Source organism: Thunnus albacares, chromosome 11 (assembly GCF_914725855.1).
Source record: "Thunnus albacares chromosome 11, fThuAlb1.1, whole genome shotgun sequence".
Classification (NCBI taxonomy): Eukaryota; Metazoa; Chordata; class Actinopteri; order Scombriformes; family Scombridae; genus Thunnus; species Thunnus albacares.
The window spans coordinates 2556100-2573431 of NC_058116.1; the positions used below are offsets into that span (position 1 = coordinate 2556100).

Sequence of the window (17332 nt, forward strand, 5' to 3'; positions counted from 1 at the left end):
CATGAGATTGTTTTAATTTGTAATAAAGACCTAAATTACCACCCATGTTGAGTATATGGGCCATTGTTGTATTGTGTGTATGTGCCCCTGCCAGTGGCTGGACAGGATTTGTCCATCTGCCTTAAATGGCCATTATGAAGGAATAATGTGTTACCATGTTACAGTCGCTATAATTAAAGTAATCTGAGTGTCTGTGTGAGGGTGATTCAAGACATTTTTAGAAGGTTATATTGTGCCTGTCTTGTCTAAAGTGAAAGGATGAAAACTCAAGTGAAGCCCTCTCAGTGGTCTGGGGGCATTTGCTCCTAGAAGACAGTTCTTACAGTTTTAACATGTAAATGACACATTCTGTAAATGAAGTCAAGGTGCAGGAGGTGGGATCTGGAGAGCAAATATGATAATATTGATGCCAATGTTACTGGGAAATAGGACAGTGATGTCAATTTGTAATGACATATATCAGTACATTACTGATGTGTGGAATTTAATGTCCAACTGAATTCAATTAAAAATCAATGAATTTTTGACAAAAATCAGTATGACTGCTGTTTGTTTTGTCTTGTGTACTGTAAAACTGCAAAACTGTAATTACCAAAAGGAAGAAAGTTGTAGCCTAGGTTTTTACTTATTTTTCTGATAGCATCCCCTACATAAGTGCCGTCCAGGTGGTGTGAATTTCTGGTTTATGAATGATATCTGTGTGGGTGGGCACTAAAGATAGATGTAATATTAGATTCTTAAGGCCACACAAGAAGTTAAGAAGTCAGGGGGACAAGTTCGTTCGTGTAGCTGTGGATGGGCCTGGGCCCACCCACTTGGCACCCAAGCTCACCCGATCAGAAGGCTTCCCTTTTTGCTGGATCATCCAGTTAATAGCACTGTTTCAATTACATGATGATGATGATAGGTCAGAGTTTTTTAATGGCAGTGCATTTTGCAAATGCCACATTGTGAGCAGCCCCTCTTTCACTCAGTGTACAACCTGCACATTGCACAGAGGAACAGAAGCCTACTGTCTGCTAGTGAGGTTAAGATACAAACCATGGCGAAACAAATCAGTCACAAAAAGATGTCATGAGGAGCAGGAGGAAGAGAATTCAGCTCAAGTTCAGCCATCAGTCTGAACCTAGACACCTCCTGGCCAGCTTCTCCTCAACAAATGCCAAGTAGTAACGACACCTACATGACTAATTGAGCTCTTCCCCTGTCAGCAGCAGCAACAAGCTGTACTGTTGAAAAACTCTTTTCAACTGTCAGTTGGATAAAAACTGGCATCAGGGCATCAGTGATGACATACAGAGAGAACTATTTGTCTCTACTCTCCTTTGAAAGAGAACTGACTGAAACATTGGACTACAATGAAATAATGTCAGTGTTTAGCACCAAACCATGTCGTCTCCTGCTGTAATCATCAAAAGTAAGCTAATTTACAATTTCAGACTGTAGTAGCCTATTGCCTATTTCAATATTATGCTGATGTTGCTGCGTCTGACATCTGTGTGAGTGTTTGTATGTGCGTGCGCGTGCGTGCATGCATTGTGTGTGCATGTGTTTGGTTTATATGGCCGCTGTGCCAGGCTATGTTCAGGTGTCATTTTTAACATTACTGAGCATGTTGATGCTGGTGTACCTCTATCCATAAGCTGCGTTGTTGTGTCTGTCAGCTGTGTGTGTGTGTGAATATGTGGCCACCTGATTTTCTCTTTGCCCACCCACACTGTGATTTCTGCCTACGCTACTGAACTTAACAGCACAATGGATCCTCCCAAATGTTGAAATTGTAAAGGTACATAACCAAAGCAATGTGAGTGAAAAGGGGAAAAAGTCTTGTGTTGACATTTGATTTACATGATGCGCTCTAGTAAGTAGTGCACAATAGATATTGCCAGTGTATCTCTTAGCAACACTGGCCCTTAGATGTCAGTAAACCACAGCTATGGGAAACAACCACCCGGAATACAGTACCAGTCAAACGTTTGGACACACTCTCTCATTCAAGGGAATGGGAAGGTGTGTCCAAACTTTTGACTGGTACTGTAGGTATGTATGTAGAGTATAGAAGTCAAAATTGGCTTCATACTCTTTTGAAAAAATTTAAAACATGCAAAATAGCTGTATTGTATTTCTCGTTAAAGGACCAGTGTGTAGGACTTATTGGCATCTAGTGTTGAGGTTGCATAATGCCACCAAATGAGTACCCCTCCCCCTCCCTTTACAAGAATGTGGGAGAACCAACAGTGGCCATGAAACTCACAAAAAACATGAAAGACCCTCTCTAGAGCCAGTGTTTGGTTTGTCCCTTCTGGGCTACTGTAGAAACATGGTGGTGCTCAGTGGAAGAGGACCTTAAAACATATGAATATTACATTTAATTTCTGCCAAGTCCATTCTGCTAGCTGCCACTAAATTCTACACACTGCACCTTTAAAGATAGGACAAAATAAATTGTCCCTCTGTGGAAAAATACTTTCCAAAGTTTATGCTAATATGAGGCTTCAGCAGTCTCAGCTTGACAAGTCTAGTGGGTATCTTGCAACTGTGTTTTGTCCAGGCAACAAACCTACATATAACTAACTGTAAATATAGGACGTATTCCTCTGCCATGGCTCAGCAGGGAACGAGGAACACAACACTGTCTGTGGAAACACAAAGAGGGAGCTCCATACTAAAACAATTATAACACTGAAAGATACCCAATTGATTTGACAACTGGAATGATGGCTGTGAATTTTTCTGTGTCTCTTTACATAGGTATTACTTCACAGCTGGTTTGGAGAGGAGAAAGGATTTCAGTGAACCATAATTCTATCAATGTACATATGGCATCTAAGTGTGGTATCAAGATAAAAAAAATACAAACCTATTCTTTAACAGAAAAAAACAATAGACATGATCAGTTGAGTTGGATGAGGTAACATCATGTGTGGTTGAGCTGGGTCCTGCAAGCACAGGTGTTTCTGTGATTTGCTGAGGTGGAACGCTTCAGGAGATGACCGGACATTTGCATAGACTGCACAACTCACACAGGCGCCATATGTTTCATTCTTAAAGGTGAATTAAGGTCTAAATGAAGGTGTGTGAAGATTCTCTTTTGAATAACTTTTTGACAAAACAAAATACAAGAGAGCAATGACCAGATTCTACCATTTATTACACATATTACATTCTTAAATAAAAATGCTCCACTTAACAGTTCTTGCATAGATATCTTACAATACCAATTTAGAAAAGAATTATGAAACAGACCAGTAACAAAAATAAATTTTCTTCTTCCTTAATAAAGAACATTACCATACTAACATCATATAATACAAATAATATTTTAAACACTTTGTACAGCAAAAAATTGTAAGTAAAACAAGAAAACTCAAAATGAAAAAAACTCAACAGAGGTGACGGTGACAGAGGAGAGGAAGGCGGGTTTGGAGTGAAGGTTTATGGATCGAGGGGTTGATATGAAAGGTATCAGAGTTACAGAGCCTCTGCAGGACAGGTGAGAGGGATGTTGTGATGCTAAAAACGCATATCCTGTCTTCTTCTTCACTTTTTTACATGCCCATTCATCCCAGAAAACGTATTGTATTGTGTTCTTAACAGTTGTGGTTTGAGTTGACTGTGTGCACACACTAAACAAGATCAAGGTGCTAAAATACATCTTGACGACACTGGATCAATCACTTTACCCAAAATGTGACAAAAGGAGTGGCACCAAAATCATTTCCACCAGATGCTAATACATGAACTATAGTAAAGATAAATTTAATTTTTTCTTTCAATGTGGGTCTTATTTTGACCATCATATGATAATATGGATATGATAATATGTTACTCTCTGGATGGATTGCTGAGATTTTGGAGATGGGTCCAAATCTCAGAAAAGCAATTGCTTATACCAAAAGTACATCACAATCAAATGGCATAAGTGGCCATAAAATCATAGCTTTGAACAGATGGACTGTGAGTGTTGATTGTGTGAAGGAGTTTACTTTTTCTTGTTTCTTCCAGACTTGTTGAGGATCTTAAAATGTGACACAATATGTGACAAAAATAACACATTTTCTAAGGCAAAAGATCTCTGCTCCTGTGAGAGTAGCTTTAATTTTGTTTGTTCACCAGCTAAAAATGAATGCCAAATTCCATTACCCATAAGATTAACTTTAAATTCCCTAAGATACAAACTGTACTGTACAGTATGACAGAGGTATATACCATAGACAAAGAAAGATTTTGGTACCAATCCTTTTTTCACATACAATCAGGTGGAACAACGGGTAAAAGTAGTTCTTAAACTCAAAGTACTTTAAAGGAATGCTGAGTCTAAGTGAGCAGATAAAGTGGTAGAGATGATAAAGCACCTGCAAGGATGGGTTGACTGAACTGAAACTAACTGTACCGATCAAAGACAACGTTATTGCAGTCTCACCAAAGAACTGCTTGGAACTCCCAATCTGCATAGCTCTTGAGAATACTTTCCAATACAGCTCAATATCTGAAGACTATGGAGCATGTTCAGCCCTTAGAGGGCTCTGACGGGTGTGGTTTTGGTGAAGAGGGTTTGGTATGGGTGAGGTGAAACACACAGACACAATGGGAGGGGTAAAGATCTGTGAATCTCTTATATACTGACACAATTAGCATGGACAAACACAGTAGTTACAGACAGAGTCACTCCGGGATGCCACTAATACCAAGAAAGTTCAACCAAGTCACAGCATGACTGAATGTTTGTAAAGTACAACATATTCCTCTGAAATAATGGTGATGAAAAAGGCATTTCACTGGAGGTTTAAGTCGACATGTCAGTCGGATCTATCACTATTGGACCTGTAGTAAATGGTTCTTGGTAGCAAAGTGCATCCTGGACGTGTAACAAATGTTAAGTGGATATTTGACAGAGTGCTCCAACAGACTATGCTAGCAGTGCGCGCACATGGAGAGTGCAATAGCTAAGTATGATCATGTAGTGCAATGTATGCGAGAACTAAAGCAGATCTATAGAAATGCTGAAATGTCTGAGACGGTGCTGTCGCCACATACGGTTAATTTCACACAGAGCGGTCTGTGTGTAAGATCGATCTCACGCTATTTACAAAAGCTGCCAGAAGTGACAATCCTCCTTCAGGGTGATGTGGTGGAAAACTGTGGAAACCTAAGCTTGATCCTCCAAAGGACTATGTTGAAGCAACTACCATTGGTCAAACAGGATGTCTTGTAGCATTTTCACACTGGGTTAGTTATTTTGAGTCTGAACCTGAGTTCGATTGCAAAAAATATAGAACAATATACAGTCCAACAGAGCAACTTGGAGAAAGTGTGCTGTCACTGCTTTAGTAAGTAACAAAAGAACAAACGGGACAAATAACCTCTTGTTATTCAACCTATGCGTTTTGGCAAAGGACTTTCAACAACTACTTACTAATTGAAGTGCAGCCATTCGTATGGGCCTTCCAGGCAGAAAGGAAAGCAAGGAAGCATTTTATTTCTCAGGTTTTCTTGCTAACAGTGCAAAAATGCCAGTATTTATGTTGTCATTACTTGCGCAAATTAACGTTTTCCTGCTGGAGCACAAACTGCTTTCTGACTGTACATGGACTGTACCAGAGTTCATCTGGAGCTGATTTCAGACCACCGATGAGACTTGGGTATATTTTTTTTTCTGCTGCTGGGTTTCTTAAGAGTGTTAAAGAACCATTCCCAGATTTGAAACAACCTGCCAATGTGAAAACACCTCAAGAACATCTCAAATGGCAGATGCTAAACTCTAAACATGTGATGTATGGGAATGTTAAACTTATTTGCAGTTAATGTCGTAACATTGTAAAAAGCTGGTTTTACACTGTTTTTGAGTCTCTACAGTCAACAGTTTAACATTTCCAAAGACTCCTGCCCATCTTTGACTTTGAAATATGAGACTTAGTGCTATTTGCAGTGTGCTAAGAAGCTAACTTAAACTAAAGCTACATCACTCCTGCTTAAGCTGCTAGCGCCACTATACTGCGCACCCTATAAGACCATGAGAACATTATTTTACATTGTGAACAATGAGTTCAGCTGACAGTAGACAAGAGACTGAGAACGTTATGAAGCATGGAGAGTCGATGATTTAATGGGACGATTGGTTAAAAAAAAATAAAATCCCACTGCTTCCACCTTCCATCCATCACTCCTTTTCTGCATCTTTACATCTACTACATTCACAGCAGGTAACTTGCAAATATGCAAATCTTTGGGCAAAATGTGTAAAGTGTGCATTCAGCATTCCTGCAGCTGATAGTGCATGGACAACTGCTGTGGACAGAGAGGGAGAGATGGGGTGAGGATGGAGGGATGGAGGGAAATAAGAATGGCACTTTAACTGGGGATGGGGGGCTTGGGGGCATTAAATATCTGTAGGGACTTTGCAGATAATTGGTCATTTATTTTATCTGTAATCCATGAGATAAAATGAAAGCGCTGATTTAATGATTGGGATATTCATGGGGGTAAGTGATTATTTTTTTTTCCTCTAGGTTTAGTCTCTTTCACTAATATCTCACTGTCTCCTGGCGTTTCTCCATGCTAACGGGATCTTTTGTTTGTTCTACATCACATCTGTCCACTGGGTACGGACCGCTGGAATTGGTCCGGCTCAAGGTCCCTGTTGTTTTTTTTTTCTCTCCAGACCACTCAGTTTCCCTGTGACCCAGAGCTATCTCATTAGCTGAACAGTAACTAGAGAAGAGGACCCGCGAGTGCTAATGCTAATCAGAGCTGTGGGATGGCAGCTAGCCGGCCTAGAGGAGCCTGAGAGAGACGACAGGAAACCCAGAACAACACTGTGACAGAAAACCTGCTTCGCCAGGCTGAGAGACATGAAGGGAATGAAATGTGAAATTGGATTTGAAGTGACTTTGAGATCTGCCAGATGTCAAGAGGAATTTTAATTAAAGAGGAGCGAAACTATGAGTTGTATTTGTTGCATGTTGGCCACTGCTATCATTCAACAGCACGCTTTATCATGAAATCTTCAACAATTATTAATGTCTGTGTAGTTAGGGGCACAATTGTTCAACGTGTTGCCAACAAAAGCGTGCTGAAAGTGACGCCTTTTTTAGAGTGTACGGTAGAGGCTCATCATTTATGTTATTTCTTGATTTTCACCAAAAAAACACAGTGATTTTTGAAAAGAAGATCAGTTTAATCCATTTTCCAATTTCAATTTAAGTCACCATGCGCACAAAGGTGGTTGTGTTTCCTGCTGCAAGATCAGACTGATCCCATCTCTAAATTAGGTTCTACTGTGGTATTAGCAGCTCAGAAAATAAAGTGAGGACAGGAGGTGAGTGAGGATTTAATGGTTTGTGCTGTGAATGGTGTTTTTATAAAATATGATTTTTAACCATTTTTGGATAATAACTTTTTAAATCAAATTTTCACCTTTTTTTTTAAATAATCAGAAGAAACACTCCATAAATTTGGATTGAAAAAAAACAGACATAAATGATGAGCCTGAAGTGTCCACCAGTAAACGGAACATAAACCAGTCCAGCAGAGAGCTTTAATACACTCCAGCTGGAGACTTCGGTGTTCGAGTTTGCATCTCTTTAATTTGACTCAAGTCATCGAGCTCCTTGTATGAATGTATGAATGAATGAATCAAAGGTCTAAACAAAGCATATCAAACACATTGTCAGCCATTGCTTACATTAAAAACATTTCCCAACAGCAAATGTACCAACAAACTTTTCTTCTACATGGTTGCACAACTGTTCAGCAGTTAAAAATCAGTTATCACCACTTTTGCTGAATAACTGCTTCCCTCACAGTATGCTTAATGGACACACACACACACACACACACACACACACACACACGCACACACACATACACACACACCACACACACACACACACACACACACACACACACACACACACATGCATGCCATCAAAAGCCTCACAAAAGTGCTACGATACCCATCCCTCTGTGATTGTACTTCCTGTATAGGAGGGCTCCTTCTACATCCCTTTGCATGTCTCAACATTTTGGCATGACTTTGCATCATCCAAGCTGATGAAAACAACCATCAATACAGCTTTTGTAACAGAAACTGATAACAATGAAATGAAATCAATATGAAACACTGGATTCATCTCAAACGTGGGTTGCTTTACGTCATATTTAGCAGAAAGAGAGAGTTAGTAGAGAAAGCTGCCGCTGGATACAGAGGCCTCATATGGAGGCGGTCTCCCGCCAATCTCTCCTGACCAGGGAGACTCTGCCCGTGGCTAAAGGGCAGTTCCATGCTGGAGGTTTTTGGTATCGATTGTTCGAAGCTGCACCATAAACCCCCCTGAAGGGGAATGTTTTCACTGTTTCACCTAATGGAGGCTGGCAAGGCCGACTGGCACGATGACTGGCCACGCTGGGATGTGAAATCCCCCGCCAGCTTCAGGAACCCTGCACCCTAACCCAGTCGCACCAGTCAGCAGCAGTGAGTATTAGACTGCTTGCATGTGCTACAGGGCATACGGATGGTGGTGGGCGGATGGAGCAGCGGTGTTGATGTTGGTGGTATCAGTAGTGCCCTGATTGCAAGGCAAGTTTATTTTTCCTGCAACAATCCAGCAAAGCATATTCACCCGGATATGTGCTCGATCCACTTTGCACCTCTCATGTTTCCAAAGCATCATTTTTTACATTAGAGATTTTAGTGTTAATGATTGTATTTGGGTCAAAGATACAAGCCAGTGTTTTAATCAAACATAAAGTGTAACTTTGAATAGCTAGCAGATGATTTAACATGCTTGCTGTCTTTTGGAAGACATAATCCTCAACACAGGAAGTGGCAAAGCAAGATTCCTTAATGCTTTGTTGCAGTTATGACAACTGTTAGGGGGCGTTCAGACCGACATTAGCTCTGCATAAAAAATGTACATGCAGGCTCACATTCCTGGTGGATTACTTTCTAGTTCTTCACATTCGACTGTTTCTCTTGTGACTAAAGATAAAACTGTTGCCGCGGTGATAACTTTCCAGAGTTGTAAAATCTTGTCTTGTGTGGTGTTTTGGCATCTGACAAACCTTTAAACACATTCATCTGTAGCTCCAACTCAGCTTCCTGGATTGTATTTCATTGTCTCAGCGGTACCTTAAACAACACCAATGCAGCCCCTTACTTTGTTTTCATGCAGGGATGTTTTTCGGTCTGAACATTGACTTTTGGCAATGAAATTGATTGATTTATTTTGCAAATTTGCATGCCAAAGTTAAAATTGGCACAAAACCTCCACAGAGATTTACTTTGTGATGATTCAGATCAAATTATTGAATTATGTACAAAATAGCGCTAACATAAATTCTGGTGAAATAGGACAATAAGACAGTGTTCAGTGACTTCCAGTTGAACATTTAACAAGTGTTCTTAATCCTACTCATGGAAATCATTTTATCAACATAAAAATATTTCTAAATGGCACCAAACAGATTGAGGAGCTTGTGATCCCAATGACAACCTGATTTCAAGCACAACTCACTGTCATTTTGTCATTTTTCAGAACTTTTCCATGTTTGGAAAGTTGATTTAACAGGTTTTTTAAGGGAAATTAATATGATAATGATTCTGGTTGTTTGGGATTCAGCTTGAAAACATTCAAATTCATTGTACATGAGAGGCAGGGAAGCAGCGTCTTTGAGGATTATGTTTTTCTTAAAAGAGGTTCTGCAACTGTTTTATTTCTATTTATTTATGATGAAGACACTGGCTCATATGCTCAATTCAAACCAATAATGTAACAAGAAGTCTCAGAAGTAAAAAAAAAAAAAATGCTGATTAAATGAGAGGCACAAACTGTAGCGAGGGATATGTGGGTGATTGTTGGAACTGAGAACAAGCTGATTTCTCACTTCAAAGGATTTGGAATCGTTTGTTACCTCCAGCCGAGAGCTAAGATACTCTTCTACTAAACAACAGTTGCTAAATTCCTACTGTGAAAAAAGATTTGGGAGCAGAACATGTAATTCCAGAAAGAGAGAGAGAGAGAGTGTGTTTGTGTGTGTGTGTGTGTGTGTGTTTGCAATAAAGCCTGCCATGCAGTGTTTTGTTTTCCAACTCTGTTCATTAGTTTAATAATTATTTTCCTAAATCTTATTAGTCTTATCTCAAGAGGAGCTGTCAGCAAAGAAACGGCAGTGTGTGTGTGTGTGTGTGTGTGTGTGTGTGTGTGTGTGTGTGTGTGTGTTAACAGAGTATGTGTGCTTGTTCTGTATGCAATGTGTAGAGCGAGACAGAATTGTTTTTGTGTCGTATTTTTTTTCAAGTCTTTTTATGATTTTTTTTCTTTGTGTTCCTTTTTTCCATATTTTTTTTTTTTGCTGTAGAAAAAAAAGCACAGATAACATTGAAAAAAAAAAAGTCAGTGCAATCAATGGATGCAAAACAGGCAAATTTGACCAGGCTGACGTGACCGTGTCTGTTCGGCAACACCACGCCGAGGTCAGTTGGCCTCTTTAGTCCCATGTGAACAACCAAAAAACCTCAGCCTCCGTTCCCACCCTGCAGCGCTGCCAAGGAGATGAGATGTCTTGTCTGTGAAAGCGCTCCAGGATGACATTTGGAAAAAAAAAGAAAGAAAGAGGTTTCCAGTTTATAGCGAGTCCTCCGCCTGGCTCTGGTAGAGTGCAAGACCAGGAAGGGTCATGCCAGGGTTACGTTTTTCAGCTGGAGTGAATCGCGGGGCAGAAAGAGCAGCATGAAAAACTGAAGACCTCTCCGCTCTCTGCTTTTATTTTTGTCCAAAAAAACAAAACAAAATCCCTTTTATGAGAGTTTTGTATGATTCAGTTTTTTTCATCCACTGGTTGCTTACAGACTGCAGAAGCAGAGTTGGAGCACATAGGGATTCAAAGACCAACAACGCTCTCCTTCTCAACCCACACATTCTGTTGAAGTCATCTGAGATTTTCAGTTTTTTTTTTTTCCCCCAAACACAATTCAGTGAGTTTTAAGACATTTTCTCCAAGAGAGAAAAGAACAAAGTGTCATTCTTTGTAATAACAACAATAAGAAGAATTATCGTCCTCTAAGTAGAAAAAAAGGGAAGAAAGTGTCGCTGCGCATTTCTGTCAGATGGCCTGCGGAGGCGGCAGGCGTCTCAGTGAAGTTGAGAGAAGCAAACACCCACTGGAGGAGAGCCTGAGAGCTGCAGCAGCACCCGCTGACCGAGGTCCCATGGGTGCACTGAAACACCCAGCACCCGAGCGCTGGGTTCGATTGTCAGCCATGCTAGAAGTCTCTCTCCTGCAGATTTGGCATTGTTGTTTTCTTCACATTGATTACTGAAGCTGACTGCAGCAGATGATGGTTTCTTATGTTCCGTGTATGAGAAACATCAAAAAAAGAAAAAAAGTTGAGTATTTGATTTCAAAAGCCGGTAAAGCACTAACAACTGACTATATGGATATTTAAAATTTCCCCACTGAACTATCTCCTCACCCAAAGTGACTTTTATGGTAAAAACACACTGAATACAGAGAAAGAAAAAAGGCAGCATAATGTTTCATCAAGCAAGTTAAGTATATTTTGGTTTGGCAGTGTCCAAGTCCCCAGAGCTGCATGAGAGCGGCCGGGGCTCACCAGGATGATGCATTCAAAGACGGGTGTGTAAAGTGTTCACTATTGCGAGTGTGTGAGTGTGTAATTTTAAAGAAAAACAACATTCTAGCTACTCCTCGTTTTCCTCCGATCCCCGTCTGATGGGTCCATCCTTGGATGGATGCGTTGGCCTGCAGGCGTCCGACTTGTGTATGGACGGGGTGAACGAGGCGGGCGGTTGGTAGCTCGACTGCCCATCCCTCTCTCCTCCTATCTCTTCTCCTATTCCTCTTCCTCCTCCTCTCTCTTCTTCTCCTCTCCTTTGCCTCTTCTTTTTGCCCTCAGATGTGCCTCTTCATGTGCAGGGCCAGGTGGTCCGACCGAGAGAAACACCTGCGGAAAGAGACGAAGAAATGATGTCAGAGCTGTTCATCTGACATCTGAAACTGGAATATACATGAAAAAATACAGATAGAATTTCATCAGCGCTTGTGTGAAAACTGAGCAGGTGCAGCAGCAAATGGGACACAGGAGAGAAGAAATGAAATTTAAAAACATTTTATGTACAAATAAAAATGAGAAAGCAGCTTAGACAAACATATGCAACTGATAATTTAATGACATGTTAAATTGCTGATCACTGCCACCGGCTCTGTGTATTTGCTGGGAATGGGCCACACTTCCAGCCCCCTGAAATACCCACTGGTTCAGTGTAATTCATGGGATCTCTCTATGCTCCCAGGTCCCTTGAAATTTCCACCGGCTGGCTATGTGTAGTTGCTGGGAATGCTTCACAAATCCGGCACCAAATTTATTAGCTAACTAAGAAATGATTGTTGATAATGAAAAGTATCAGCTCACAGCGTCTCACAAAGACTAAACACTGATATTAGACGTGTTAACTTCAGCTTTTAATGCTAACTCAAGCAATATGACTCCACCTCACCCGATTTAGTTTGTGCTGGTGGAGATGTAGATACTTAACTTCAAAATACTGATAAGCTCCACTAAGGTATCAGACAAATCCTAAAAAACACTTGCTCAGAAATTAGTTTCTACAGTCGTATTAAACTGAATGAGCACTGGTCTACAGGAAAAACTAAAGTTAGTATTATTTCAACAAGTAGGACAGACAGACAGAGTGAGACAGAGAGAGCTTGTGGCTTAAACACACAAACTTAATGATGCAGAGAACTATAGAGATTTTTTACCACTTCATTTGTGAATTTCAGTCGTCTTACTTCATTATGTCACACCAGTGAAACCCAGACATAAAGACGAATACGGGCCAATTCAGGCTCAGTGATTTCCTAAATACAACTCAAACACCACCATAAATCACAGCCAGACCGCCACAGCTCTGCAGTCAGTCCTCAAGCTCGGAGTAAAATTCTATTGTAGAAACTAATTAGATATGCATCATGAACATGGACATTAATGCAGACAGGCTGGCAGTGCTTTCTGATGCCGGGCCATTTAACTCTGCAGCGACTGCACCTGGTGGGAGAGTAAGACATAAAACCAGCTGCTGGTGATGTATAATATAAGAATCGTAATATCACAAGTATTTTAATTGTATTACTCCATTGTGAGGACATTAGAGCTGAACATGCACAATAAAATTAATCACAAATGATATGAGTAAAGGAGAGGCAAAACAAAATGTTGGCAAGAATAAAATGAGAAATTAAAAATTCAATTTGCCAGAGGCTTTATTCATTATTAATTAGTCAAGGCTATTCTTTGTGTGTGTGTGTGTGTATGTGTGTGTGTGTTTATGGGGGCTGTTGTTCTATCCAGATGCTAGTTGACAGAGCTGAACACTCAAAGGTACAATATGAAGTTTGTCATGCTGCAGCAGAATCTGCTGTCTCTCAAGAGCAGATTCACATGTGATTCATTTTCCTCTTTTCTATCCTCATATCCTGCAGAAAACAGAGGAAAAACGTTGGTGCAAGGAGGAAAAGCAACCTCACATCGAACCATACAAATTATGAATTTTAAGTTTAATCCTGTGTCCCTGTGTTAATTGTTCATTGATCCCTTGTTATATGGCAAATATATGTCAAAAAAATCAGTATCAGAGTATTTTTACATCAGAATCTCTTCAAATGTTTGATGATTCATCCTGCATTCAATCCCTGCGCCCGAGTACAAATACGTTATTTGGCAAAGCACAAATAGTGGGTTTTTACGAATATTTGTTTCATAAAAATATTTTAAAAATGATTTGTTTTCTGAAAAAAAAACAAAAAAAACAAGTCAAATACCAGCGTGCAGGTCGGTTACATGACTATCTCAGTCTCTGTCCCCTGCTCTGCTGGTACGTCTATCAGCAGGCCTCAATGAGGGGAGTCACATCCACCTGCTACATGACGCACATTTCCTAATTTGGACATCACTCCCGGAGTTGGGGGTGTTCCCCAGAGATAAAGCTGAGCCTTCTGACACATACTTCATGAACAAGCTTCATGAAAACTTATCCTAACACTTTAAATTTCTAAAATTAAAAGCCTAATAAAAACAAAAATAGGATTTTTAAGCCTCTTTTCACCTTTATTCGAATACAAATACAAATACAAATAATTTTGCTGCCTCAACAAATACAGACACAAATACAAATACCGGGCCTTCTGCACATCCCTAGTAGTAGTCACATCGGTCAAATAAAACCGCACTTAAACTCAAACTTAAACTCCAACTCAAACTCAAAACCCTGCACACTTTTTAGAGGTCCAATCAAATGTGAGGGATTTGATTTAAATCCCTCTTGTAACTGTACACTGCTCAAACATTCACTGGGAAATACGTCACAGTACAGAAGCTAAAGACGTTCTAACTTCTGTTTCATGGGGCCTTTAAGTAGAATCCAGTCAGCTTCAAGCAGAACTCTGTCAAAGACACCTTCCAGATTACAAAATGTCAATTTAGCCTTATTGATGCTATTGAGCAGTTAGCTGATACAGCGTGTACATATGAGCTGTTGTTTCTCTCCCCACCTCCATCTGCTGATGATTTTAAAATGAAACAGAAAGTATGTTACTATTTGGAGTTACTTTACACCTCATAAAATGTTCCCCCCCTCTCCTTTCCACAAAGTTAGGTTTTAAAAGATAGGCAATAAATGAAAAGCACAAACAAAGAATCGCCTTTGAAGTTCTTCTCTAAATGTTACACAGTGTGCTGTTTCTGTGTTACGGGTGTATAAATAAGTAGAGGTCTGTCTGCACATTTGCAATGTGCTTGTTTTTAACTCAGTAGTCAGCACAGTCATCTATGATCTGGGAGACTCAAGTTCAAGACCTGGTGTGGGGACCTCCTTTGTAAAATAGTTTATAGATAAACAGTTATTTTAACACTTTAATATCCTAAAATTAAAAGTGTAATAAAAACAAAAACTGGATTTTTACAAGTTTCTTTACAATTTTTTTCGATTTATTTGAATACAAATACAAATATAAATAATTTTGCTGCCTCAACAAATATAGATACAAATACAAATACTGGGCTCTCTGCACATCCCTCGTGTAGAGTATATAAAGGATTTCACTTTGTGACATGCTGTATTTTGCACAGCTTTTGCCAAGAACATAGTCATTGAAATGCCTTTAAAACAAAAGTTATGTTGTTCAAGTCTTCCAAAAAAAAAAACTTTCAGTGTTTCTCAATCAGGTCAAGTCAGGGAAGAATAATAGATGAAACTGTTTTCATGTTGTTTGGTGTTTCAGTGTGGACAGTGAGATTTTAGAAAACTAGTTGAAAACTTAAAGCTGGACAGAACATCTTTGACTTATAAATTCAGACAAAATTTCAGATTCTTGAGCATTAGTGTGAACATGATGTGAGAGTAAAACTGAACTATTTGTATTTCCCCTCGGCCCTCAGCTGGTACCTACTGTACACCTTCACCTCATCTGTGTGTGTGTGTATGTGTGTGTGTGTGTGTGTGTGTGTGTGTCTGGCTGACTGGACAGATGGCCATGCCAGTTACTGTCACTGTTGGGGGGGCGGAGTAGCCAGACCAGCTGGTACCACCCCGATCCTCCTCCTTCCCATCCTCCTCTTCTCCTCCTCTAAACTCTCCCTTCTTCTCCTCTTCACTTCTTTTTTTGTCCTCCTCATCACTCTTCCTTCTTCCAGCTCCATGGAAACATCAGGGGGTCCCTGCTTGATTAGGCAGGATTAATGACAGACTGCCGTGTGTGTGTGTGTGTGTTTTTTGCTATTCTTATGGTAATATTTGGTGGGCTCCACCCACCACAGATGTGTGTGTGTACTACTGTAAAGATTTTTTAGCTTGTTTCCATCCACTTTGTAATTTTTATGTCAAAAAGCTTTAAGGAAAATAGCAGAAACCTGAAACAACATGATCTGATAAAGGCTGAAACAGATTTTTCAAATATCTTCCATCTTCTTCATGTTTGAATGAATTACAACTAATATATAATTCATTCTAATTAATTGTAACTCAGACCATATGGCCTAATCTTAAACTATGTTGTAGATTGACATTGGTCAGTTAATAAATTTTGTCTTGACAAAATGCTCCATGGGAGTTGTAGTTTTCTTTTTTCCCTTAAGTTTTTATGTCAACAAGCTTGTACCCTCCACTGTTTCTTAATCAAAGAACCAGATATTTTCTACCACACTTAGTCTTTTGTACTGAGGATTATACGGTGGAGATTTTCATGTCCATCCAAGCCTTGAAGTGCTCCAACTGTCAGTCTCCAACATTGTCAATCCAGAAAACCAATGCAAGTTTCACCTCAGAATCCCTGGATGCCCAAAATAACTTCTCCCACTTTGATACTCTGTTCCCAAGTGTGTTGTTGTTACATCTGAACATTTTAATGTTTGTATGAGTCAATATGACTTTGCATCTCTACGTCTTTCTGTTCTGTATGCATGTGTGTGTTGTGTCTCTACATACTGTGTTTGTGTATGTGATCGTGTGTGCCAGAAAGGAGCTAATGCAGTCCCAGCTCTCAGCCAGGATTAGAAGCTTCCAGCAGGTTTCTGGAGGGTTTTATGTCTAAAACCCAAAGTAGAGGGAACCCACAACAGCCAATTACACTGTCTCTAGGGCAAAGAGTGTGTTTGTGTGTGGGTTGTTCATTGGGAAGGTAGTACAGGCACTCACACATACAGGGAGAGTGTATGTTAAAGTGGAGCTGGCATCTGGTGCCACTCAATTAGCTGTGACCAGTCTGCCAATAGCCAGAATCCATTTAACTGCCAGCGCAGGGCATGAGTAAGCACAGAACACACACACGCACACACACACTCTCTCTCTCTCTCTCTCTCTCGCTAACTTGGGGTCCAAACACCAAACAGAAACCATGTAGCACTCTACAGACTCACAAAGACTTCCCTGGCTTTTGTCCATGAAGACATTCAGTTTGGTTTTAGTTTGAGACACACACACGCACACACACACACCTTTTTTCCCACTGAGGTCAACTTGCATCAGATGTGAGTCGATGAAAAAAATCAGATGCAGGATGAACGATTAAAATCTTAGATCTTAAAATCAGATTGCCTGACCTGAACACTGTTAATTTCCCAATCCAGTTCTGGATTGAAATGAAATAACAAATGCCTTGCGTGCCCTGTCTGCCAAATATGAATCCATTAGGAACTAACTTAATTTAAGATAATAACATTCCTTATCAATAACTGACTCCACTATAAGCTACAGTCTTGAACCTTCACTATCCTGGCAGATGTGAACTCACCAGAGCTCTTTATGTACGCAGCTCA

General features: G+C 40.0%; 1 protein-coding gene across 1 annotated transcript in view; it reads right to left on the bottom strand.

Annotated features, from left to right (window-relative positions):
- Positions 1-3130: 3130 nt before the first annotated feature.
- klf7b (Kruppel-like factor 7b) overlaps positions 3131-17332 on the bottom strand; it is a 73947-nt gene continuing 59745 nt past the window's right edge. Inside the window, exon 4 of the mRNA XM_044366205.1 lies at positions 3131-11965. Coding sequence (XP_044222140.1) covers positions 11914-11965 — 52 coding nt within the window. The 3' untranslated portion in view covers positions 3131-11913. The remainder of the gene's footprint in view (positions 11966-17332) is intronic.